At 36.1% G+C, this 26,053-nt stretch overlaps 1 protein-coding gene across 13 annotated transcripts in view; it reads right to left on the reverse strand.

Annotated features, from left to right (window-relative positions):
* MLLT10 (MLLT10 histone lysine methyltransferase DOT1L cofactor) overlaps positions 1–26,053 on the reverse strand; it is a 147,712-nt gene that overhangs the window by 45,600 nt on the left and 76,059 nt on the right. For all 13 annotated transcript variants that reach the window (XM_068934587.1, XM_068934591.1, XM_068934590.1 and 10 more), the window contains 2 exons: positions 17,574–17,829; positions 14,941–15,501 (listed from right to left, as the gene is read on the reverse strand). In XM_068934587.1, coding sequence (XP_068790688.1) covers positions 14,941–15,501; positions 17,574–17,829 — 817 coding nt within the window. The remainder of the gene's footprint in view (positions 1–14,940; positions 15,502–17,573; positions 17,830–26,053) is intronic.

Raw genomic sequence — 26,053 nt, forward strand, 5'->3', positions numbered from 1 at the left:
TCAAATTGTAAAATGGATTTATTTCTATCCACCGTAATTTTTTACTTATATTTCTTTTGTCGGTGTTTGTCAGCTTTTAAATGTCTAGTATAATAAGAACATTCCAGCACATGCCAATTATTAGCTGCATTCTCAAGCTACTATTAGAAATAAAAAGTCAAATATTTTCCAGGGACAATCAGCTTCCCAATGAAAGACTGATTGCAATTTCATTGTCCGCAACAAATTCAGAAACTTAAACTGAAGCTGGCTGGCTAATTTTAATCACAGGGCATCTTTTCTGGTTCACTGATAGACTGAGACTAACTCATGCAATCAAAAAGTTTAACAGAGAACAGTTGTCTCTCTGGGACTTTACAGAGATTGGTTGAAGAGGAACCTAGATTTGTAGAGATAAAGAAAGTGCCAACTAGTGGCAAACCAAAGGACCTGCTTATATCAACTTCCTTTTCTTCAAGGGGTATTTATGCCATCCAGAGGGTATCAATCTCTGATCATAAAGTGCCAGAACACACTCATATCCTCTGCTGAGTAGCTAGAAACGTTCGTAATTCACCTACACTACTACTGTGCTCAGTTACAGAGTGATGGTAGCCATGCAGAGGGCACACCTCTTCCACTTAAGCCAGTGTTTAATTCTTACTTAGGATAATGACATGGCAACTGCAAAATATTTTATTTTTAATTTACCAGTTCACTTTTTCCACACTACTAATGAATAAAGGCTCTCACTTTCTATCTCTGTTACTACTTTTGACAAGAGGATAGAGTGAATGACTTTGAAGGCCAGAGGTAAACACACCTGTGGTACCTCTGTGGGTGAATTTTCTATCTGTCTCAATCTGAGGCATGACTTAAATTTTTTCCAGAAGAATGACTCTTACGTTTTGTTTTTTCCTTCTGTATTCTTCCCACAACTGACAGCTACTAAAGATGATTTTCATAAATTTTTTTTAAACTCCTAGACTTTTCTGAATGACAGGATTGAAAAAAATGAATTAGAAACAAGAAAGACGTTTTAAAAATTTGTTATTGAGACAAGACAATTATAGACCTAATTTAGAAGTCATTAAAAACACTTCATGCATTTTACTAACTGCCTGAGCTTAAATAACTAGCCAGAATCACTTCCATGGACAAAGCTTAGAAAATTTAAAGCACAGCCTGTGATCTTGAGTTACCGGAAGAAAATAGCAACATTGACTTCAATTACCACAACATCATTACAGACCAAGTCACAAAAACAAATACCAATGTTTTGAAAATTGTGCGGTAAAGAAAAAGCCAAAGATATACAAAAAATCTGGATTAATCTTGATGAAACTGGATAAATCTGATAAAAATTAAAAACCGGTAATTTTAACTAGCCTCCTCAACAGTTTTCAGAGAGCTGAAACAATGTACAAAAATATACTTCTACAAGTCAAAAATATCACCCTAAAAGGAAAAGAGAAACACACAAATACACACACAAAAACACCCACAAAACCCACAACTAAAAGTTCACAGAGGCTTTATTGGGATTGTACAAATCACACTATTAGGACAAATTCTGCCACTGCTGCAGAGGATATGATGCAAGAGGTCTGTCACCTGTAAGAGTAGAATCATTTCACCCGCACTAACACTCCACAGGCTTTATGTAATTATAATGGGATCAATTCATATTAGTTGTGCTCAATTTTTGCACGCAAGAAATACAAACCAGCAATTTTGACCCATCATTGCTTTCAACATTAAGGAAAACCTCTTTCAACTTTAAGAAATAATTTTTTTTCCTCCAAACGAGCACAGCCCTACATTGCCTGAAGCTTTTTTTTTTTTTTTTTTTTTTAAATCATACCACACAGGGACTACCATTAACTCAGACTATCACATTCACTGCCTTCCCAAGCATCACTCAGACCTTTCAGAGATGTGTTTTAAAGCAGAACACATTAAATGTGCCCCATACAAGATATATATATGTGCCCCATAAGAATAACTTACCACTACAAGATATACACTCCATAGACAAATTAGGAAAAGATGCAGTTAAAGAGTAGAGAAAAAATCTGATAGACTTAGTCAGCAACATGGATCTCAAACAAGTAGTTGTTGGGCAACTCAGGAATATATCGAAAGACAACATGAGAGGAACCGCGGTATGCCCCCTTTCCACTGCAAGGCTAAACATGGGGAAAACAAACAAACAAAAATGGAATTTGGAATCCTGAAGAGGACAGTAACAATTCCAGAACACAGATTAAGTACAGTTTAATAGTCTGCTCCTGTACTTATCAAAACAAGCTTTTCACAGTAAGCATGTGTTACAATGGAATAAATATGTGAGAAAAGGATTTTTCACTTTGAAAGTCTCTTTTTTGGAATCTTTAAGATTCCTGAAAGAAAATAGAACGACAATATCACGCAGTGATCAGAAGAGACAAATACATGAATTACCAGAAGGGAACCGAGAATAAAACAGACATCATTATGCCACTGAAAAAAAAAAAATGCTGCACCTACAAATACTACCTACAGTTCTCAAAAAACGAAAAAATAGCACTAAAAGGGATACAGAAGAGGGTAACAAGGATACAGTAGGGAGAAGATATTCACTATTTTAGGTCTAAAGAGTTAATTAGGGGGGATATGATAGAAATACATCCAATACGAATGCTGTAAAGATTCTGAATATTTAATGACTATTCACTTTTTTCTTTAAAAAAAAAAAAAAAGAAAAAGAAAAAGAGTCAAAACATGACCAGCAACAGCTTTAAATACAAAGTACCTCTCCATACCATGCATAAAGCTAGGAAACACGCTTGTCACACATTTCTGATACTAACAGCATAAACGATTTCAAAATTAGACAAATTCATGGAAGAGATGGATACACAAAAGAGACCAATAGCTACTGATATGCAACCTAGAGATGATGCAGGGAATCCTAGTAAGAAAATATCCTGCTTAACCCATCTTGTTTGAAAGAGATTGTTCTAACACAAACCTTACACAGTTACACGATTAAGGGCCAACACTAGACCTGCCTCCCTTATACCTCCTATCCCAGATGACTAATAGAGCTAATTCTAGACCCTCCCCAAGCCTCAACTAAGAACAGAAAAAGAACTGTTCCTTCACCTCTATTCCCTCCTTCACCCCATAAATTAGTAGAAGGCAGACAAAAAAAGGTGTTTTATCCTGGAAGGAAAAAGAGAGCTTCTGTCTGGGTTCCTGGTATAACGGCATCTATTGTAGCTACCTGTTTCCTGACTTTTCCTGCACTGAAGTACCTTCCCAGACACCTAGCTTTCTCCCACAATTCAGAGCCAAGCTATCGAACTCCGACATATTAAAACAACAAGAAAGTTGAGGGACGGTGAACAGCAACCACAAACGCCAAAAAACTATATACTATACTTTACCTTCACTGTTTACCTTTATTTTCCATCTCTGCTGCTGCACTTTCCTCATTCATGGCTGAATCCTTCCTTTCCTCACCACAAGGTCACTTGCACTACCTGCTATTGCCTCTTTTTTTTTTTTTTTTTTTTTTTTTTTTTTACAAAAAAAAGCTCACAATCGTTTTTCCTTAGAATCAAGGCTGGTCAGCAGATGTCATTACTTCCAGCTCATTCCCCTTTCACTTTTTTTCAAAGTACAGCAGAACTGGCTATGCATTAATACCTACATCTGAATCACCCGGTTCGTTATCTGCGCTTACCACCGCTCCTACAGCCAAAATAGGTCTATTGATTTGGGCCCACAAAAGGGCAAGTAATCAACTAGTTAAATACCTCTGATTAGAATTAGTGCGTTATAATTATCAAACTCCTTTTTTAATCTGCATTTGACACTCTTAATTGAAAGCAAACTATATTAATGATTTATGGGTTGTTTTTGGTCCGTTTTAAAAACAAGAAGGGTAGCAAACTAAATTTACTTGGAAGCTCTAGTCATCCCTATCAGGAAAGCCTTCTCAAATATGTAAAACAAATAAACAAAGGAAATGTATATAAAACGAAGTCAAGTAGGAGGGATATGATGATAGGATTACTCATGCAAAATCCACAGACCTATATTCTTACTCTTCAGCTCCTTTTACTAGGAGCTTTCACTAGAACCATGTGGATTTCTTTTCAGCTTAAGCTTCTGGAACTACACAGTTCCAGAGACCAGAGATTTGCTATTTTGGACCACTGACCAATGCCCCCCGCCCCCTCCCCATCCCCCGCCAATTTCAGTTTCTTCAAGTTATTCAGTCTAATTAGCAACATTTTCAGAAATCTTTTTCCACCCCATGAAAATGTAGGAAACAAGCTAGATCACTTTCAAAATTAACAGTTTTCTTTATGTTATCCTTACAGCCTTCTCACAGACACCTTAGTTATCCACCAGATCTGATGATCTGAACAAAAAATGAAGAATTCAATCTAAAAGCAGAATAAAAGTTGAAAGTATAAAACAAGCAATATGAAGAAACGAGTTTGGATCTTAACAAGGGACCTAATCCTGGTTCAGTTTAAATGGACAAAAATTCTGCTTTAAATGCAGTCATACCAGAATTAGAAAAGAAACAGGTATTCCAACAATACAAAAGAGTACATTTTATTTAGTATTCCTTGCATTACTACCACACAAGTCTAAGAACTACTTAGCAAACTATTTTGACAGTACCCTTCACGTGCATGGCACACCAGCGGATCAAACACATACAGCAGTTTCAGCTATGCCTAATATTCCTGAAAAAAGGGCGTTTTGAGTAATCTTCTCAAAATATAGTGTTGTCTTATCTATGCCAACTTTCTGTATCTTATTTATGGTGGAGAGATTTATTGGAGACAAGTTCACATCCAGCTGTATCAACACCATGGTCTTGTATATTTTAAGCAACTAGTGCTGGTAACCTTTAACTGATATAGAGTTAAAAGCAATGGGCTATACCATCACCGTACGTAGCTAAGAGCCAAATCATTACGTCTAGACAGACACTGGCTTTTAGAATTTTCCTTTTTAAAACGTTCTTCAACACAAATGTTATCGAACTCTTCAGTCATAACTGTAAAGCTACGCCAATAAAAACAGTGTGGTTCCTGCCATTTTAACTGGAGCTAGAAGCTTGGTATGTCAGCAACTAGAGCGATATGAAGCTGGCAGGGGGCTGCCTAACTTCAAATGTTTCACTATAAAGCACGAATTTCTGCAATACACACCCCTTAAAGTTCTGCGGTACTGTGCCGTGCACCCTGGTACAACAGCACGGACCATCAGGAGCTTCAGGGCGTCAGAAGGCTACTGTTCTTAGTCCTACCACCTCCACGAAAGCTGCTAAATTTAGAGACTTAAACAAATTATGTGAGTAGCAAGGAAGCACGGGGAAATGGGGAGCTAGTAATTAGAAACTTGCTTTGTTTACCTATTTAAAACCATCATAGTACTTCTGGGAATTGCTATATATTAAAACAGGAATCTGTTCACTACAAGTCTTAACAAATTTGTCCTGGACCAACATCTTTCAGTTAAAAGTCCAATTATTTAAAAATAATGACTCTTTCTTATATCACAATATTATCTTAGTTTTTTTTTTTTTTTAAATGTGGGGGTTTCATATTTTTCTTAATCTTTACAGGAGAATCTGTGAAATGATTATGATAATCAACAACAGCTCTACACATCAGAGCCAATCCTCATATAGGATTTACTCATCCCAAACTTAATCCTGAAAAGCTTTCACTCACTTTAAATTCTGACACTGCTGCTGTTCACAACAAATAAATCTCAAATTCAAAAACAAATGAATTTCTTTGAGATTAAAAACTCAATTGCAGCATTATCACCTCAGACTGAGAACAAAAATGAGTAATTTAACCACATGAATTAGACAGTCTTCAGTCGCTCAAAAGCGCTGCAAATAGTATCAATACACATCATTTATTTATTTATTTATTAGCTATATTTGATTTTTAACAGACCTGAAAGTCTGCAAGATCTGAAAATTACAAGGAGGGGGGAGGACCCGCAAACCTACTGCTCCTTTTAAAGTCAAGCTTCTTCATTCCCTTCCCCCTCCTACACACTTTTTATGTTCTCCTGTCACCTTTAACAGATTTTATGGAGTTAAAAGACTGATTGCTATCTTGTATTTGACTTACAAGGAATGCTGTACTCTAGTAAATTGACTCCAGATGCTAAAAAATGTTCACACTCAAAAAGGTGTGTTTTTTTTTTTAACTTGTACAAAATGACATAAAACAAAGGTTCGTTTTTTAAAGTCTGATTTTTAAAAGGAGATCCCAGTACTAAACAGCTGCAAGTAAACAAACAACACCTGTATCTCACTTCACCACTTCCACGCAGCAATAGAATTTCATTTCAACAAGATTTACTTGAACTTCAGCAAAGGCACCTCTAAAGTAAACTTCAAGTTATTCAACAAAGACATTTGATATGAGAGAAATCTTAATTGTTTCAGAGTGTTTCCTTATTCCCCTTCTCAGTCCATTTTAAATTCTAACTCTTAAGCGTTATGAAAAGAGCTAAAGATCTAACGTAGTCCAAACACAAAATCCTAAGTTTCAGAACATTTTCCTCTTTCTAACTACCACCCCCTTTTTTGATACAATACTGATAACATCGTAGAAGGTATCTGCAAAGAAAATCAACTCCTGGAAAAGCAGCCAGTCATTCTCTTTAATATGCAGGCAATACTAATAGCAAAACTGTCAGCTAGATCCCATTCACAGCCTGTAGTTTGCCCAATTCTAAAATAACTGAGTTTTTATTAAGAGTTCAAATCTAACTCCAAATATATACAAGGCACACTGTAGTCTTACAGGTCAAATATAACCTAACAGCAAACAGCTTACAAAAAAATTGATAGACTTATTGGAAAACCTCCTCCAACTTAAACATGAAAGACTTATAGCTGAATTTGAAAATTATTAAGTATTGCAACTTAACTAGCCTTTAAACCCCCAAATGCATTTTCTTCTCTGCAAGTATAAGCAGAACTAATAATACACAATATATCCCTACAGTTACTATGTTTCACAAAGATATTTTGATGTCAATTCTGCAAATAATTCTGGGCAAAAAAACAGTATGTCCAAATTTATTTCAATCTTTATTAAATTCGTATTTGGGGAGAAGCTTCACAAAACTTGAATAAAAAGAGAACTTCAAACAGTTGCTTAAAATATTACTTTTCTCCTAAAATAAATAATTATCACAAACTTTCTTATTTTGTTTTTAAATGAAAGACAAAAAAGAGAACTCAAAAAACACCACACATTCCCCCCCTTCCATGTTCATTTGTTGTTGGGGGTTTTCTTGTCCTTTTTTTCCTCAAACATCCCAGAGGTACTGTACAACCAATTTAAACATACTATTTGCTGTTGATTATCAGGGCATAAAAAGTACATCATCTTCTTTACATGCAGATAGAGATCTATTGACATATTTTAAAATGGAACTGAAAATCAGTGCCAATATTCACAGAATGATTTGGGAATCTAATTTCAAGAACACAGTCTTCAAAATCTTTATTTTAATCTGTTAGACAGTTATGTTGTATGACAACAATTCAAGCAAAATCCCACTTCTGCAGATTCCAAGAACTTCTCCAGTATTAGCAGGCCTAAGCAGCTTGACACACCACCCATATCTTAATTATTAGAACTTGCCTTCTCTTCCTTTGGGAAATGTTATAACTTCAGAAAGCCCTCATTTCTATTTTCACTCAAAAAAATATTTTTACAATTTTTTGAGATAGGGAAATTTTTTAGTTTTTTTTTTTTTTTAATTAAAATTTTCCTTCAAAACAGTACTCCAAGAGGTTCTAGAGTCTTGCAACATTTGCAAGAGAGCCCATTTGTATCGAATACACAAGCAGCTAGTTCCCTGGAAAGTCAGGCAGCCTCGAGACTTAAAAGCTAGAAAGACTGAACAGTTCTTGCCTGCAGTAGCCTAATTAACTACTATGAGTCCATATTTTTATTTTTCTGTCAAGAATTTGTTTTTACAGAACATGGAGCGTTCTTCACTATGTAATTACCGATGGTAAATTCTTGACCAGAAATATTAACTCCTCCTGTATAACAATTACAATCACATTGTCTTTTAACAGTCTTTTTTGTAAACTGAAATATTCTCAAATCAAAGATATTTCAGGCTCTTAAAGAACTTAAGATTCTCTTTGGAAATGGTATTTTTAAAAGCCTTGATCACTCTACGACTCTACTCAACCTTCCTGTTTTTATAAGAAAGTGAACATCAAAACTAAATATAGTACTCTAGTAATTGTATTATATTTGGTGTAATTTAAAGTAACGCAACTTTTCTATACCTTCGCATTTCTTAATGCAATATCGCAGGGATTACATTAGCCTTTTTTTCCAACAACATCTCAATGAGTCAATGTTTGGTTCTCCATCATTATTCTGAAGTTTTTCATAGTTGCTGTTTTCACAACGCACCTCTATTTTAAAGTGCATTATTTGGTGCTTGTTTGCATAAAACCGTTTATCATTTCTTGCAAAGTTGTTTTGTTTTGTTTTTTCAATTAAACAAGCCGCAGGGAACCCTCACAGCAAGCAGCAATGATTTCTTACTTTCTGGCCAATCTCTGATAAAAGCACAGATATACCAGGCTGAGAAATTATCTTTGCAAACCCATACTGCATGACAATCCCCTACCAACCACTATATTTTGAGATGCATTATCTTCCCAGTGACAGGCACATGCCAAACTGATGCAACTTTTTTTTTGTTTTTAGTTGAAGAGAGAGACAGTACTGCATTAGGTTCATAAATTATAGAGACAAAAAAGAATTTGCGATCATATGATCTGAATCTCTGCCATAGAGTTTCCCTGAATAAATTCTTGCCTTCAAATTCACTAAAATGTGCTTGACTAATGGGTATCTTCCATAAAAAGTACTACATCTAAATTTTCAGAGCCATTATTGGGAACTGACTCCTACCTCCTCTCACTTGATCATGTTATACCTTTTTTGTTAGGTTAAGTACCATCATAGAATCACAAGTTTCCGGTTCCCTATATGATAGGCACAGTCAGATAACCTCACTCCTTAGCTTTTCTACAGTAATATACCTTTTCCCAGTCCTTCAGTCCTTCTCATGGCTCTTCTCCGAATCCTCTACAATTCATAAAGATCCTTTATGTACAGCAGATACCAGAACTAGACACACTGTTTGAAGAGCACATGCATTCAGTGCTAAATATAGAGCTACCTTTCCAATATGTTCATATGTCCAAAGCTTTTTAAACACCTAGCTCCGCCCTGAAAGCTCAGACATAACTGATTATTCATCAGCATCCTTTTCAGTCCTTCCTTTCCCCTCAAAAAGCCTCCCTATCCTGCAAGTATATATCCATCTTTCTCAGACACAATCTTTTAATTTAGCTATAATAAAACAAATACCAATAGTCTGTATCAAATACCAAGAGATCTATTTTACTCTTATCCTCATACCCAACATTTTGCAAAATTTTCTAATAAATGGCATAAGGTTGACAACACATGCACAGGGAAGCCACACAACCCCAAAAGCAACACATCTGATTGTATAATTCTGCAATCAAAATTAAATTTTGAGATACATTGGTTTAGTATGTTTAACATAATGGTTTGTTGCTTTTCTATCATTAACGTTTTTAAGTTAAAACGTCATGGTCTATCAATTTAAATGATTTGTAGACATCTAAGGCATCATTGCTTTTATAAAAAAATTACAAAGGGATTATAAAATAAGTCCAGTAAAAGTCAGTTTCCACAAGCCATATTAATCACCATTAATCATTACATCTTTACAACTCCTGATACCTTTGTTGCACAAGATACACCCCAATTACTTATCACTAGCTATCTGCCAGTCTCCTAAAATTTCTCTAGTTTTGAAGACCTACTGAAAATTAACACTTGACAGTTTAAAAAGCATTAGAATGTGAGGAACTCCTTATCAGGAAATGCGAATTTACTATTTCTAGCCGTAACTGCTGATAACACCTGTTTCAGTTAATAATCAGGGTGTGGGAGGAACCTATTTCATGATAATATTTCATGATGCTTCATAAGCATCTACTACCCCATTTAATTTATTCTCAAATATTTGATAAACACTGCCATGTTTTCCACACGACCAAATCAATGTTAACATTTTTATCTAGTAATGGACCAACACTATTGCTGTTGAGCCAAAAAACTTGAAAAAGTTCTTCTGGACAAGAATTTTGCCTTGTTTGTTTTCTACAGAGTTTACTTTGTCCTAGAAGGTCATTAATATCTCTTAGTATCATTTTCTCCTTTCCATTCCATCTCCCCTGGAATACAAATTGGCTTTTTAAGCACAGCAAGACTTCTTTTCCTGCTTCAGCTTCTGGGGCACCAAACAGATAAACATAATAACACAAACTGTTTCAGAATATTTCTGACTAATTTCTTTCTCCCAGTAGATTTACCTTGCAAGTAAATCAAAGGCCACAGGGGAGTTCAAACATAATGTCATAATCCAAGATTTAACATGAGCTCTGAAGGACTCAAAATCTCAAGGAGCACGATTTCAAGTTACTGATCTACTTAGCAGCTCAGCATTCTCTTGTACCATCAGCTGACAAGCTGATCAGCAAGATTTCTCCTTGCACAGGAGCACAGCACTTGGCAGAGACTTCATCACTGTCTGAACCAGATGAGAACGGACTAAGTTCAAACATTTAGCGAGCTCCTGTTGCAACGCTGGAAATTTCTGACTCGGCAAGGCAAAATATCAACCTAGGGGAGTCTCTGTGCCAAAAACATTAACTGTTTTTAAGATAGGGTTTGATATATGAATACACAAAAGCAGAAGACTGGGTTTGGTTATGTCCTTTACTTCTAAAAATGTCTCGTATTATCAGCCAGAGCATTCTGAAGACTAATTGAGAGGAGAACAAGTATAACGCGCAAATAAAATGTACCAAACCAAATGATAAGTTGCCTCAGCTGTAACTTATGAAAGGGATTCCAGAAAAAGGGCAAAGAAAAGGTTTTGAAAGTATGGGCTACCACCTGTTAACCACTTAGGCCCCATTCAGAAGCTTCCAGACTTGGGGTGAGGAGAGGATTTTTGCTTTAAAAGATTCTTGTAACATTTAAAATACTCACAGGGGGTTAAAACAAACCATGCAAAAAATTAAAATACTGAGGCAGATGATCCCTTGAAGGCCCTAAGCAAATGAAGTTGTACTACACAATTTGTTGTATACTTGGCATCAAAGAACTGAACTGGAAAAGACAGAGAAGTGTTCCTTTATATTTGAAGCACTTTAATTCTTCAGTAGCAAGTGTCCACATAGAACTTGAAGAAAACTGTCCAGGAACTTTAGCTACTGTGAAACAGAAATTTCAGTTTACTTCTGACACTTAAGTGTTTTTCATTTTACCTTGCTACATTACTTCACAGCAGTCAGAAGGCACTGTTATGGATGTCACACAAAACGGATTTTTTTTCCTATTGCTTTGGGACACAAGTTCTCATGAAGTTCTTCACTCACTGGAGCATAACCTAAACAAACAATGTCCAAAACCTGCATAAACTGCTTGATAGAAAGTTACAGTATTTATTGAAAACTATTTATCATAACTGGATTTTTCTTCTCCTTACCACCCTTTCAGTCCCTGCTCTGCAACTGAAATAAAGAATAAGTATGGTAGAGAGCTAATCCTGAGAACTACTACTAGCACAGGTCAGCTATAGGACATGGTGCTACTCATCTCTTTCAGTCCTTGAATTAAGGCTGTCTACTGTTCTTTAATCACCATTGTCGCGAAAAGAAGAAACCTTGAGCAGAACGGATCACTGCTTTACGATGCTTCAGGCTACAAGTCTTTAAGGACGCTGAGAAGGAACTTAACTCTGAACACAGTTATCATGACTTTTAAAAAGTTAAGTATCCTCTGTAACAATTGTAGAGTTCAGATGAAACCTTCCCCTATTAGAATATTATTGGAGTGATTTCAGGATGCAGAACAGTCACACTTTCTAGTACATGGCAAACAGGCAAAATCCATTTGGAGGAAACCAGCATCACCTTTACAGAACTCCCATCGACAGCTGACTTGCATACCACTACACAACAGATTTACAGTACTTGTGGACTTTCACCAGAAAAATACGTATAGGTTGTAAAAATACAGCTACTTCAGCCAATAGCAGCTTATTTACAGAAAGAGAGGTCCCATAAAAATGTTAATTTAGTATAAAAATTCCTTTTCATCCTACCAACATTTTTAAAAATACTACTTTTCACTCCTATGAGTGCACTGTCACAATGTAAAGTAACGCATGTAGTGTTTTCCCACTGCATTAGAAACACATTTCAGAAAAAATGCTGAAGAACTTTAATTGCATGGTCTACTACTATTTATGGTACATCTCTGATCTTACTGAGCAGGAAAATAGAAGTTCTATGTAGTGGAAAAAACATCTGGAGAGGAGAAATACTTCCACAATGAAGTTGCATTACTTTTTTTTTTTTTTTTTAAATAAGCTTTCCTTTGTACATCATCTAATTTGAAGACCAACTATGAATAGGAACATTACACAACTGCAAAATAAAAATCTTCAGAGTTTTAATGGATTTCAGCAAACAGACTTTTAAGGGAATGGAAAGAGTCACAGTTTCTTTAAGGTAATTACAATTCAAAAGGGATTAAAAAAAAAAAAAAACCCTGAGGAGTTGATTCTCAAGGACCAGTCACGTCCTGAAAAAGTGCCTCAAAGGAGAGTCAGTAAAAACTTCATGCTTTGATTTCCTCTGTACTTTCTCTCACTACGTTTACATGCACAAAATCTTATTTAGAGTTTTGAGTGAAACAGTTTAGATTCACTTGTCTTATTCTGTTACTGGACAACAGACAGACCATTTCAAAGGAGGAGAAAAATTCACATATCAACCTGAGAAAAATATGTGGTTATATGCTTCTGGAATACTGATAATACTCATATGCTTTGCCTCATTGTAACATTCAAGTGCTCAAATAGTAAACTCACTGTTATACCCAAAACATGCATATGAAGAAGTGAGGAAAGAAGCACTACAACCATAACAAAGAAGGATAATTGGGAAGAAAGAATGTTAAAACAAAACGCCCAGACTCAAACAGAAGTTTGTGAATGAATTTAGATCTCATACTCAAAGGTAAGGACTTCTGATTTGTACTTTAATTAATTAATTCTTCAGCACCACAGATGACGACAGTTTTAGAGGACAGGTCGAACGCTGGGCCGCAGGAATCTAAATAGATTTCCAAGCACCTTCTAAATAGAGAGTTGAAGTCGCAGGCCGAATATTGCGATAAAGGTAATAAAAAGGCAAAAAAAAAAAAACCCAAAAAACTTACATGGTGTCTCCACCCATGTATTTCAAAGCTTTTTAGAAGGATGATCAACATCATCACGAGCCTTTTATAGATGGAAGAGTGAGATCTGATAAAGATGAGGAAGCAGGGATGGAAGAGGCTAGGAAGTGGTCTGGTCTCAGCGCTGACAAGACCAGAATGTTCAAAGACAAACAAAGGGGGAAACATGGGTCATTTACTTCAAACAAAGATCTTGTATTTCCATCCACTAACTATGACAAAACATAATCCAAATCAAAGGAATCATATTGGGATGAGACAGTTTACACTGAAAGATTCAGAATATCATCCAACAGCTTTAGGACAGCATAAGAAATACAAGGTAACATGTTTTTAAAACAGTATTTTTTAACTGACATAAAAGGTCCTAGTTCCCCGTCCATCTTCTGATACCATTTCTCCCTATTGATTTCAATGGAGCACAAATCTTCTGAATCTAGAGCGTCCACTGCTTCTGCTGTTATTTCCCCTTAATAAAAATCAGAGATTTACCTATATTCTAAATCTTTGTTAAACAATGAATTTCTGAGATCAGGTGCAGTTTTGAAGTACATGCCTTGTTTTGAAAGAAATATACAGAGTTTCTATTTGTTGAATTATATAACATTTCCTGAAGTACATATTGCTAAACACCTGGAATACAGTGCAAATACATAATATAAAAGCATAAAACCCTGCCAACAACCAAAATTCAAGTTCTACTTCTCCTTCCCCCTCAAAAAAGAAAAATGAAACAAAAAATCCACTAGAACAATTAAAATGACAAAATCCCAAATTTATGCCAAACAGTTATTAAATAGTTTGCATATTATTTTTATATCCAAACACAAAAAGAGCTTGAAGGAAGTTTTAAAGCGTAGAAGACTGACAGACTTTGATAGCATTCTGCAGGACCATTCCTCCACAAACATGTTTACTGAAAACAGAAAGCCTCTCGCTGCCCAAATTGCACGTTCAGAACAGAGGAAGAACAAACCAGCCAATTTCAATTGCTTAAAAGCACACAAGAATATGAAAATCATCATCCAGCTGCAGAGGGGTCCAGATTCAAAATATCCTCTGATGTGTTTAGACAGATATTTTCTCTATACTGATTTTTAATTAATTGAAGTATAAAAAAATAATTGAGGGATATATTCAGTAATTCCAGCAGCTGACTTGCTTGAGTACTGATTTTGTTCTCCATATGTAACACAACATACAGACTCTCCAGCTTGTATAAACTACTTACTTTAGCCAAACCATTTCCAAACAACAGTGTTTTCACATAAGGTATATCTTTTTCCCTACAGCCTCAAAAGCTGCATTTACATTGAACATAGATTCAATCTGTTACAGCCACCTACAGACTACTTGCACCTATATTTGGAACTGAGCTTGTTCTTACAGCAGTTATATTCTGCTTTTGGCTTTTCTTCTAAAGCAGCTTTCGAGATACTTAAAGTGATACTCTGTTCCTGAAAAGCATACTCCAAATTGAGGCTAAAATAACAAAGACATCTTTTGAGAGAAGAAAACAAATCCAATGCACGCCTACCTGAACCCACTGGAGATGAGCCAACGCTAAGACTTTGTAAACTTCCATTCCTGAGCAAAGTTGGAGATTTTTGAAGACCAGAGCTTGTCACACTTCCTGCAGCAGACGCCACAGATGAAGTTGGGGAAGCAGAAGAAACTGAAAGATGGGAAATACTTTCTTGACTTTTATTTCCTTTGGGTCTACCAGGCCCATGTTTATTTTGTTTATTTCCTTTCCGTTTCTTCTCTGTTACGGTTTCTTCTTCTATTCCAGAAGTTTGAGCTCGTTTGTATGCTGTAGAAGTAAGGCATGAATTACCTAAGTCTCCAGGCGAGTTGTCAAAATTTTTAGATTGGGAAACAGCTGAAGGGAGACCGATTAAGGAACTGAAACAATTGACACCACCTTCTTGACTCCCAGTCTCTCCTTTGTGTACATCTTTGGTTGATGAAGCCTGTTGAGAATGAGCGTAACTGTCACTTCGTAGATCTGTTTCTGTAAAACTCAGAAAATCCTGGGGAGACTGAACTGAACTCCCAGAAGATGACTTGATGCTCCCAGGAGTGCCCAAAAAGCTACCTAGAGGAAGAAAAAATAAAAAATACAAAAGGACTGAAGAAAAAGATGAATATCTTAAAATACAAAATCTAAGTGCGAACTTTATGAAAAGTGTTATTAAGAGGTAAAGAAGTAATTTTTTCATTGTTTTTGTTATGTTGGCTTGCTGATCTTCCCTCTGCCAGATCTGATTCTCAGACTTGCCAAGTACGGGGCACAAAACAAACACGTGTAAGAGGAGATTAGTAACTCTGTTTTCAGACACTTCCGATATCCCCCAATACTGAAGCCATAACAAACACATAACACAAACGCTTCTGCAAATCAGAGCAGTTTCTTTAACCCACACTGTTTTATATGAAAAGAATTACCCCGACATGAAAGTGCTATCACTACATTTACAGTATGCCTGCAATCTTCCTTAACATTCTGCCTAAGCCAGGGGTCTGACACAGGTCAGGGGAACAGCAATTGCACTTAATTTACCCTAGCTGAGGAGGTGTTCAACACAAGAGGTGTTTCTCAAAAGGACAGGAGAAGTGGGGAAACTGTATGAAAGTGGCACGTTGAGACTTCTTTACATCCTATTACATTGTAATAGAATTACATTGCTTCTGTAACATTTGGAACGTGGTCATTTCAACACTGTGTTAGCAGACGCAAGACAGAAAATGAGGCATGCTTAGGAAGTACAAACATCAATACTTTCACCGAAATTTAGTAATTTTATATGGGAGTGAAGGGGTGGCAGCAGCAGCTTTGTAAAGCCTGAATAAACTACTGGCAACCACAATTCCTTTCAGAAAGGAATCCTAAATATGATATGATGCATGATTAGCTAGGATTTAAAAAAATAATAAGTTTTATAAACCAGTAAAAAAGTCCTTTAACAAAATTAATATTTTATTATCAGTACTCCATTAACCATTACTAATAATGTAAATTACATATATTTTAATGAGATTAAGTAATTTAGAGACTGTAAAATACTGTTGTTTTGTGTTTTAAATTAGCTACATTAATTTAATGTAGCTTTAAAAGAAAATCATGGGCATAATAAAGATCTATATTGTCATCTGCATTAGGCAAGATTCTTCTTTAAATGCAGGAATCCAGAAGACAATTTTCAAAGGTTTATTGGAAAACAAACAAACAAAAATCACTTCAGTATTTAAAATGGGGGAAAAAAAAAAATCTAGACAAGCTTAAAGGTCCACACCGCATTATGACAGACCAATTAAAATTTAAAGAAAAAACATCACCACAAAACAGAAAGGACAGCCAACTTTCATGCTTTACGTGCCAAAGAGAAAACTATGAAATAACATATTACTTTACAGAAAGTCTGATTTGTTGGTTTGCATTTCAAAACAGTATGTTTTAGTATTTATTTTCAGTATTAAAAATTAGACATTTTCATTTTTATCTTTCTTAACCCTGACAAAGAATTCTCAGCACAGCTTGCTTTTTTAAAAGTGCCAGCAGTATACTTAATGGTTTTTAGTATGTTCAAAATTTCAAACTTCTTATACCTGATAAGGTAAAGAAATTGTGTGTACTTGTCAGGTAACCATCTTCTGCCTATGTATTTCAGTGACAAAAAATTAAAAGTAGAGAACATCCAAGAACATGGTATATTTAATATCTTTATCTTGAAAAATTAGTGAAGCATGTTTGTACGCATTTTAAAGTTTATGTAGTTGTTAGTCCAATTTTGTTCTAACATAACACTAATTTTAGACCACTAGTATTAGACCTTTCAAGACCTAAAGAAAGCTCCCTGGACTCAAATTTCCTTTGTTGAGTTTTTAGCCCAGACCCATTTTTCATAAAAGAAACTTGATTTTTCAGTAGTTTAAAAGATAATACCTTAAACAAAAGCATTCAGTTTTGCCCTCTGACGATGCATAGCGCTTTTTTATGTTATGATGACAAATAAACATTTTTTCCCTAAAGTAAATTTTTTTTTCTCTCAAGTAAAGCAGCTTTCTCATTATTGAGAATATAACTTAAAACTTTAAGTTTTAAATATGTAAGATTTCTGTCTAATTCACATCAAAGCAGTAGCAGTGTTAACGCATAACAATTAATACCTTGCTGGAAAGGACTAGTTGCAGACACAGTTGTTCCTGGATTCCTTCCAGCACCAGGCTTTCTTCCCCTCTGACCTGAGCTGTGACCTGCAGATTTCTTCCCTTTGCTCTCTGACCCTCTAGCCTCTGAAGAATCTTTTCCACTTGAAACGTGTGTAGAAACTTCCTGGAAATTTGCATTTGTAAATCGAGCTGTGGTATCTTCCAGCCGCTTCAAGGAGCCTGACATGGAGTTGTTGCTAGTGCTTGTGTATGTCTAGCATTTTGGCAAGAGAAAGGAAATTAAAGAAAGAGTAAGGTCACTCAAAAAACTTGTAACAACTAATATGCACAGAGTAATGCAGGTGCTCAAGTTTCCATTATGAAAGAATTAAAATACCTGTTTCAAAAGTTTATTTTACTTTATACAAAGAATAAAAAGTCAGTTACTGTTACTTATTTTTTTTAAGCTCAGCCACAGTACCATCAGATCATTTAGTATCAAATTACAACAATCAGTGCTAGCCTACATGATGACATTTCTACCACAGCTAACATGAAATAAAGCTATTAGTTCTACTAAACAAGAACAGTAGTAATTGCTACTGAAGTTTTAGCAAAACTGCAACTCAATAAAATAACGGAACCAGTTGTACAAACTTTTATATCCAATTTTATTCATTTTGTAATCCTATTTAAATCAGTAAAATTACTCACAGTGCACAAAGTTCAGTACATACAAATAAGTCTTTCTATACAACGGATTGAAAAGAATTACATTATATAAGATTTATTTTTACTTATTTGAAGAGCAGAATCTTTGAATTAACTGTCACAAGAATTCCAACATTTTCAATCATCAGGTACATATTTGTTTTAGTAAATATACATGGCTGTATATGAGTATTTCATTGTACACCATTTTCCTCATTTATGTCTACAGAAGTTATGAATACTTAGGAAATTATGCAATATGAATTTAAATATATTCTCATATAATTTAAAATTAGGGTTTAAAAGAATACATTTTTTTCCAATAACAAAGGTAGAAGTGTTCAAACACTAAGGTAACTGGCAATAGAAGTTACATAAAATGAATTGTTAAAATGTCAATGTACATGATTAACGTGTATGAAATCTGATTTTGCATAAGAGAATGCACAAAAACACTTGTAAGCTTTGGCCAAAATCTTTATTTCACAGAAGCTAAGGCCAAGGTCCAACGTGAATGAATTCATCTTTTATATCCATGATTACACAGCCTTTATATGCTATTTACATAATATATTATTTCACTACTTTTTTTTAAAATAATAAACACTTAAAGACTCTTTTGTGAAAATATGACTTTTATGCAGCATAACGCAGCTGGCAATGTCGCTCCACAAGCGGAGGAGCTGCTGGCAGCTTCCCTCGCCTATGACCTTGCCTTTTCAAGGCAACACACTCAGCAAACCACGTTCAACTGCCAGAAGCCCAACTCCCGCTTACGTTTGCGGTTCCTGTTGTCGCACCAGGCTTCCCTGCCACCTCAGCTGTCGGGTTCACCTGGCCTGGCAGAGGAGGAGTGCGAGCTCCGGCTGGCGGCGAGGGGTGTGCGGGAGGAGCGGGAGGCCGCCCCAGGGCTGCTGCCGCCAGCTCCCAGGCGGGAAGCGGCGGCGGCCCGGGGCCCGGAGCCAGAGCCCAGAGCCGGCAGCGGGGCAGCGGCATGTGCCGCCCCAGGGCGGCTGGGCCCCCGCTCCCACCTCCCCCTCCCCCGCTCTCCACCCCGCTCCCAGGCACCTGAGCTACCTGCAGGGCTTGACTCTTCCACCGAGTTTTGTCCAAATGGTTCATAACAGGCGAACAATAGTCAAAATCGGTTCACAAAAAGCCATTAGGTGGACGGGGAGACGGCACGCACCACATTTACTTAGGAAACTAGGCAAAAGAATATAACTGCTTTCTAGTTTTCATCATGAAAAAAAAAGTTGTGGCAGAAGGATCTTACTATCAGAAGAAAGGAAATGAAAGCAAAACTAGGAAAAAGGAAATACTGTTTTTTACTGCTGTGTTACTCTCAAAGCAGCTACTAAAATAGCCTTTTGATTGTGTAAAACTTCTTGGCCAAAAATTACCGATCAAACCTATAAGATATGCATCCGTTCAAACAAGCTTCGCTGTTTTCTGATTCTTTACAAGAAAGAATTTAACATAATACCTAAATTTATCTCTGTTAAAGACCATACAAGTGCATTCCTCAAAAGTCAAGCATATGCACAATTTTTCTCTTCCCTGACTGGGACGCTTGCTGAATTTAGGCCTACAGCAGAATATTTCCTCACCTTTACGTGGCGCTTGGTATACCTGGGATAAAAGTTATCCACTTCTTCAACTAATACAGCCAATATGTTTATATAGAAAACGTTATTTTTCACTCGCAAGCACTCAAAGACAACTGTATATGCAAGCCTTTAGGAAGATGAACTTTTCAGTCTATTTGCTCATTGTAGTGTATGAATTGTTGGGGGGGGGAGGGAGGAGTTATGTTTGCTTGGGGGAAGGGGGAAGAATCAACTTGGCCAATAGTTGACATGCAAATTGTTCTACTTTACAGTTAGTCTGTCATTTTAGCGTCAGCCTCCACTGGTTTTTGTTCATTTCTTTTATTGCTCCATGCAAACACTGTAAACAAATCCAAGGAAGACACCACCTTCCAAACCACCACGCATAGGCACGCACAAACTACTCCAAAGAGAGCAAAGCAATACATGAAGCTCAGGATTCAAGGCGGTTAGACTTTGTTTTAGAAGTGCCAGCGTCTCCATGCAGAATAGGTCAACCTACAAAACACTCAGGCACGCTCTTCATGCACTTTCCCATTAGCTGGAGCTATTCCTGAATCTCTCCATCCCACTCACTGGAAACCTATTTGACCTAGCGCAGTTAAAAGCCATGTAAAGACAATGCTTCTAAACTCTTCACAAGCTAAAAAGAAGAAGTGGAGAAAATGCACTGGCACACTCAACATAAAAATATAATGCTAAAACCTACCATAGAATCAAACTGGATTTAGTTAGTGCCTCAGTGGCACTTCATGGAAACGATTCTAGTTATCCTAAAGTTCAAAGCTGAAACTTTGCCCTATTACTTGTGGACCTTAAGGACACAGTGGTGCTCAGCATTACGTAACAATGCCTCCATATTAACATTAAATTAAGAAATAACAAACATTTCATAGTTCCACACTGTTCCATTACTGACAGCTCTTTTCTTCCTAAGCTTTGACTTCAAAGCTTAACAGCTTAACATCTAATAAAATAAAATAAAAAAACCAACCACTCAGTACAACAGTGTAAGCAGAAAAAATATATATATTACATTATTATGAACATGTACAAAGTACCTGTAAAATATCTACTATTATGAAAGACTCCACATACCCTATATAAAAATCCAGTACATTTTTAAGCTAGGAAAGAACGTATTTTAATTTGCCTACCTAGAAAGGAAGGCAAAACATAGCCCTTCAGAACTGCAAGTATAGCCCGATTGCGAACTGCAAGAAAGATAATAATTGAATTATTCTGAATAACAGTAAAAGGAGGAAATTAGCTTAAGTCCGTTAAAGTGCCAAGTTAAAAATAGTATGCCTCAATTACTACACGGATAACAGTTTCTAATGAACATGGAGCCAATTTTAAGTTGAGTTTAATAGCTAACTTTTTAAACTATTGGAAAGTCCACAATCATGCTTGATTTTCAGATGAAAGCGATTTGTCATTTGACCCGAGTTAAGGAGCAGTGACTGAAATTTGGGTCATCTGAACAAAGGGTTTCCAAATACGCAGTAATCCGGAGCCAAGCCAGTTTCTTCAAGGATTTGTGATTTCTTCTCTCATCCAACACCTTCCTTTCCTAATCCTTAACTCCCACCCACTCACTGGAATATTAATTGCAAGGATAATTCTATATAGGCAGCAACAATCTTAGTTTGATGTTATCTAATCTCTCCTATTTTACTGCAGGAAAAACTTTTTAGGAAATCATTAAGAGTTCAGCTTAGTTCTATGGATTGGGTCAGGGCTAAGCAACGACAAGTAGAGCTTAATTTGCACATGCTGTGCAGAGATTTGGTTTGAAGTGAGGATATGAGGTTACTGGAAAGATCAGGACAACACGATTTAGCTATTATTACCGAAGAAACATTCAAAGACTGCAAGCCTGAATCCTGCTCTCGGCAGATTTTAAATATGCATGTACGTTACAGTTCTGCTTTGGCAAGTTTGCTCTGACAGATATTTCTGTTTCACAAGGTACTGTAAAGCGTGCTGAAATCTACATGCTGACTTGGAATATCTTGAATATTATTACGATACAACAGGAACTAAGCAAAGTAAATTTCGTATCATTTTGTCAATAATTCTTTTTCTAGATACATTCCTCACTTCAAGGAGTTTTGCAATGAAACACCCTGAAACAGATATGTATACATCAATGGTTTTGAGAATATACACGATGTACAATAGGAGCTGAGATAAATGGGCCGCACAAGTTTTAGATTATTAAGCTAGCGAGTTCATGAAATAACTTACCCACTCCTAAATGAATTGCTTTTCTAGTGTGCTATGTTCTGAAAGATAAAGACCTAATATCAACGTCTAAAAAACTAACATGCCATGGCAAAGCTAACTTGGTCTGGCTTTTTGAAGTTACGAAAGCAAGAGCGGCAGGGAGTAAGGATTTGAGGACAGAGGCAGAACACCTAGTTATCCTAGTTATTTAACGAATGGCTTCAGACTCTGCAGTCCCCTTGAGCTTACAATGTGCCTCTCACTCAACACATGCGTTTTGAATATAATACGCAGTTTGAGGCTCCGCCGTTCACTCCTCTTCACGCAGCAGTCATTTTCCTTCATTTCAGTACTAACAGTCCCACAGAAAGGAGATTCCCCGGATGCTGTCCCCCATCTCCATCCCTTGGTTTAGCTGGGAGGACTTTACTAGCCAGCTCATGAATGTTAATCCCGTTCTCAAAGTCAGTCAATATTTGCTACTGTAATTACCAAGCTAATTCCGTGTACTACATCAGCGTTCCTTTATGCTCCCCAAAAGTCTTGCCAGAACAATTAATTCAACTTACGTTTTTTCCCCCTAAAAGCTCATTTTCTCATTGCCAACTTGGTGCACTAAGAACTACCTACACCCCCCCTACCATTTTTATGACGTGCATATATCACTGCATGAGGAAGAGCTATACCAGCCACATGCAGCAAGTCTTAAGACTTCTGGAAAAGCATTAGATTTACTGCAAATGCATAACAATCATTCTTAACATGCACAGTACATCCCAAGGCTTGAGAAGCCTTTAGCCCTAATGCATATATATAGCATATTAGTTTTGCACACAGATGGGAAGGACTACAGCACCTGATCATCCACAAAAGTGCCAGAACGTAAGGGAATGGTGCAGGCAAAAACCAAGTCAAAACAAAGCCATTGGTGTGGGATAGTGATGTTCAGTCATAATGAACACACAGATTCCACTACTCCTTTCATTCCCTTCTGGATTCTACTGCAGCAGAAACTGTGTGCCTCCCTTAAGAGCTGCTTTAGATACTCAGGGTGGATGAGTCATCCCTGCTGTTACAGCTTACAATTCAGTCAACTGCACTTTCTCTTTCGCAGTCTCCTTTGAAGTCTTTAGTTACTGCCTACAATTTGAAAGCAGATAGTTTCTTGTGCATCTTCGTGTACAACTAAAATAAATTATAAATAATGTGTTTCTTTTTAAATAAAGATCAGTTACTTTCTGAAACTGTAGTCCAAGGTACGTTTTCAAAGATGGGAAAGAACCTTGACAGGAAAAAAGTATTTCCCCTTTCTGCATATTCTTCTTTATTTGTTAAACCATACACATTTTTAAATTCGCAACAAGGCTTAACTTTCCAAAGCTCAAAAAAATGGTTTTATGTAGATCCCATAGTGAAATGGGATCTTCCCACCAAAGAGTCCAAAAGAAAATCTCATTTGAAGAGGCTGAGAGAGAAGTCAAATTCCTCAGTTACTTCTGTTATTTTTAAAAATTCCGTATCTATGCACCAAAATAAAAGTTAAAAATCTATGAAGACATTACTCAAAGGGTATTTAAGAATTTTTTATTTCAAACTTTACTGATCCAGACTTGGAATTTAAGTTGTGTTTGCTGAAACCTTATAGCAATTCACATAACTGCCTTTCAGGAGGCATACTCCTAACTGAACATAGCACTTGGACTGGAACCGCTCTAGAATTTCTTGAAATGAACAGCTAAACCAAGTATACTAATTCATACAATACAAACCCACTTCATTATCTAACTTTTCAGGTTAAGAACCCACTTTTCCAAATAAGAATATACTTCAAGGTATCAACCGCATACATGGCCATTACCACTAAATTACAAAGGATTTTTCTTTAAAAAGGAAGAAGAAAATTCCATTTCAAGTTCCAGTTCCCCCAACAGGAAGAATTGGTAGCAAAAGTGATTATACACCATGATAAAATAAGGTAAAGTATTCACTATAAAGACAATGCTGTGAAGAAGAATGAAGTCCAAATCAATTCTGAATTAGACAACTCTATGTAAAAGAGCACACAGAAGTAACACGTTAACAAGATATTCTGAACCAAGTACTTGTCCCAGAAGAGAGCAAAGCTTGTTCAAATTGTTTAAATTTCAAGTTTTTCAGGGATACACTATGGATTTTAAATCTAAAAAAAGTAAGTACATTTAAATAAACTGTGTCAAAGGACTTCAGAAAAAATTGAAAGCAAGGAGAGAAGACAGCAGAAGGAATTAGCCACACACACACAAAAATCCAAATATTCTGCAGATACTTTCTTAAAAAATACAATCATATTTATAGCTTCAATAATAATTTTTTTAAAAAGTGGGGGGGGGGGGGGGGGGGAACCAATTTTCCTGAAGGTCTGAAGTATTACACAAAGAAGGCAGAAAAGGGAACAGGCCGGTTAGGTAGGAATACTTACTGGGTACAGAAGGTAAAAAAGCAAACTAGTAGAAAAAAATATTTTAGTTCCATAACGAATACCTCAGTTTTAGTTCAGTATTTAACTTGATTGTAATTTAAGTTCTAGAATTATAGATAGTTCTTATTCTCACTGTATTTGCTCTAATTCTGTCTTTTTATCAACTATGGAAGTTACAATATTTTCTTGGCAATGTTCTCTATGTAATTATTTTTAAGGTTATAAGGCAAGTTTTGGGTATTTGAAATAATATAAAGTATTTCAAATATTTTATTAAAATATTTATAGATTTAAATACAAAAATATTATACATGCAAAGCACAGTTAATCCCAATTACTACATTGTAGCTGATAACTTAGTATCATTTTCATTGTTTACTTGGATTAGGTATTCAGTTACACTTCTGCCAAAAATGGTATTACATTGTCACCTTACTAAAGTGTACACCATTCAGTCCTAAACCTTGTAATTAGGAAAAGGCTGAGGAGGGCAAGACAATTAGATAAGAGGTTAGCAGAAAAGCACAATCCAAGTGCGCCCTCAACACTAAAATAATATTCTAATAGGTAAGACTTGAAAATGACTGGTAAGTTTTCTTTAGCTTTTACACAAACATTCTGCAAAGGCACTTATCTGTAATACTATTAAAACGGTGAGATAATCAAAATAAAGGTAAAATAAAATAGGTAAATAAAATAGGCATATGAAAAAGGTAAATAAAAAGGTATATATTCAAGAAAGGTAGCACAGCACAAAACCTAACAAAAATTATATAGTGATACATACTGTATATCTGTCACAAACTGTATATATGACACAGCATGTCCAAAAAAAGGCATAAATAATGGGACGTTGAACAGATACACATCCTCAAGTTTACACTCCTACTACTGAAAACTAAACATACTCAAAATACATTCTTCCTTGGTGATGAGTCCTAAAGCTGATACCATTATTTGAGACAATTCTTGTAGGCACTAGAAAGCTAATGTTTCAACTGTTTTATCTTGTCCTGAGTAGGCCCTGGTGTACCATGTGCAAAAAGATATTTCAATACTGTAAAGCATCTCAGCAACCAAATTACATATGCACATAATTAGCTGTCGCTATCTACTTCAAAAAGAAAGTGCAGTAGATACCAATAGCTAATCAGATCAAACCTTGGATTCTCCAAGGCAGATGTCAAACATTCCCAAGTGAATGGGACAAGCCTTTACAAACTCCCAAGGTCAGAAACCAGATTTCTCAGTACCACTGCCCATTCTGTAACAGCATCATTTGAGTGACAGTGGGGGGGGGGGGGGGGGGAGAACAGCAAAGGTGATTCTTGAAGAGTACTGTCTCAAAAGTCCTTATTACTTAGCCCTCTACATTGTCCCCTGAGTTAGTTATTAGCCTGTGCTGGCTGATAAGAGGAAGGAAAGACAGAGCAAACTGCTATAAAGGCAATTTGATATTAAATGTATATTAAGCATAAGCCTCAATTTGA

This window comes from Struthio camelus, chromosome 2 (assembly GCF_040807025.1).
Source record: "Struthio camelus isolate bStrCam1 chromosome 2, bStrCam1.hap1, whole genome shotgun sequence".
In the NCBI taxonomy this organism is placed as follows: Eukaryota; Metazoa; Chordata; class Aves; order Struthioniformes; family Struthionidae; genus Struthio; species Struthio camelus.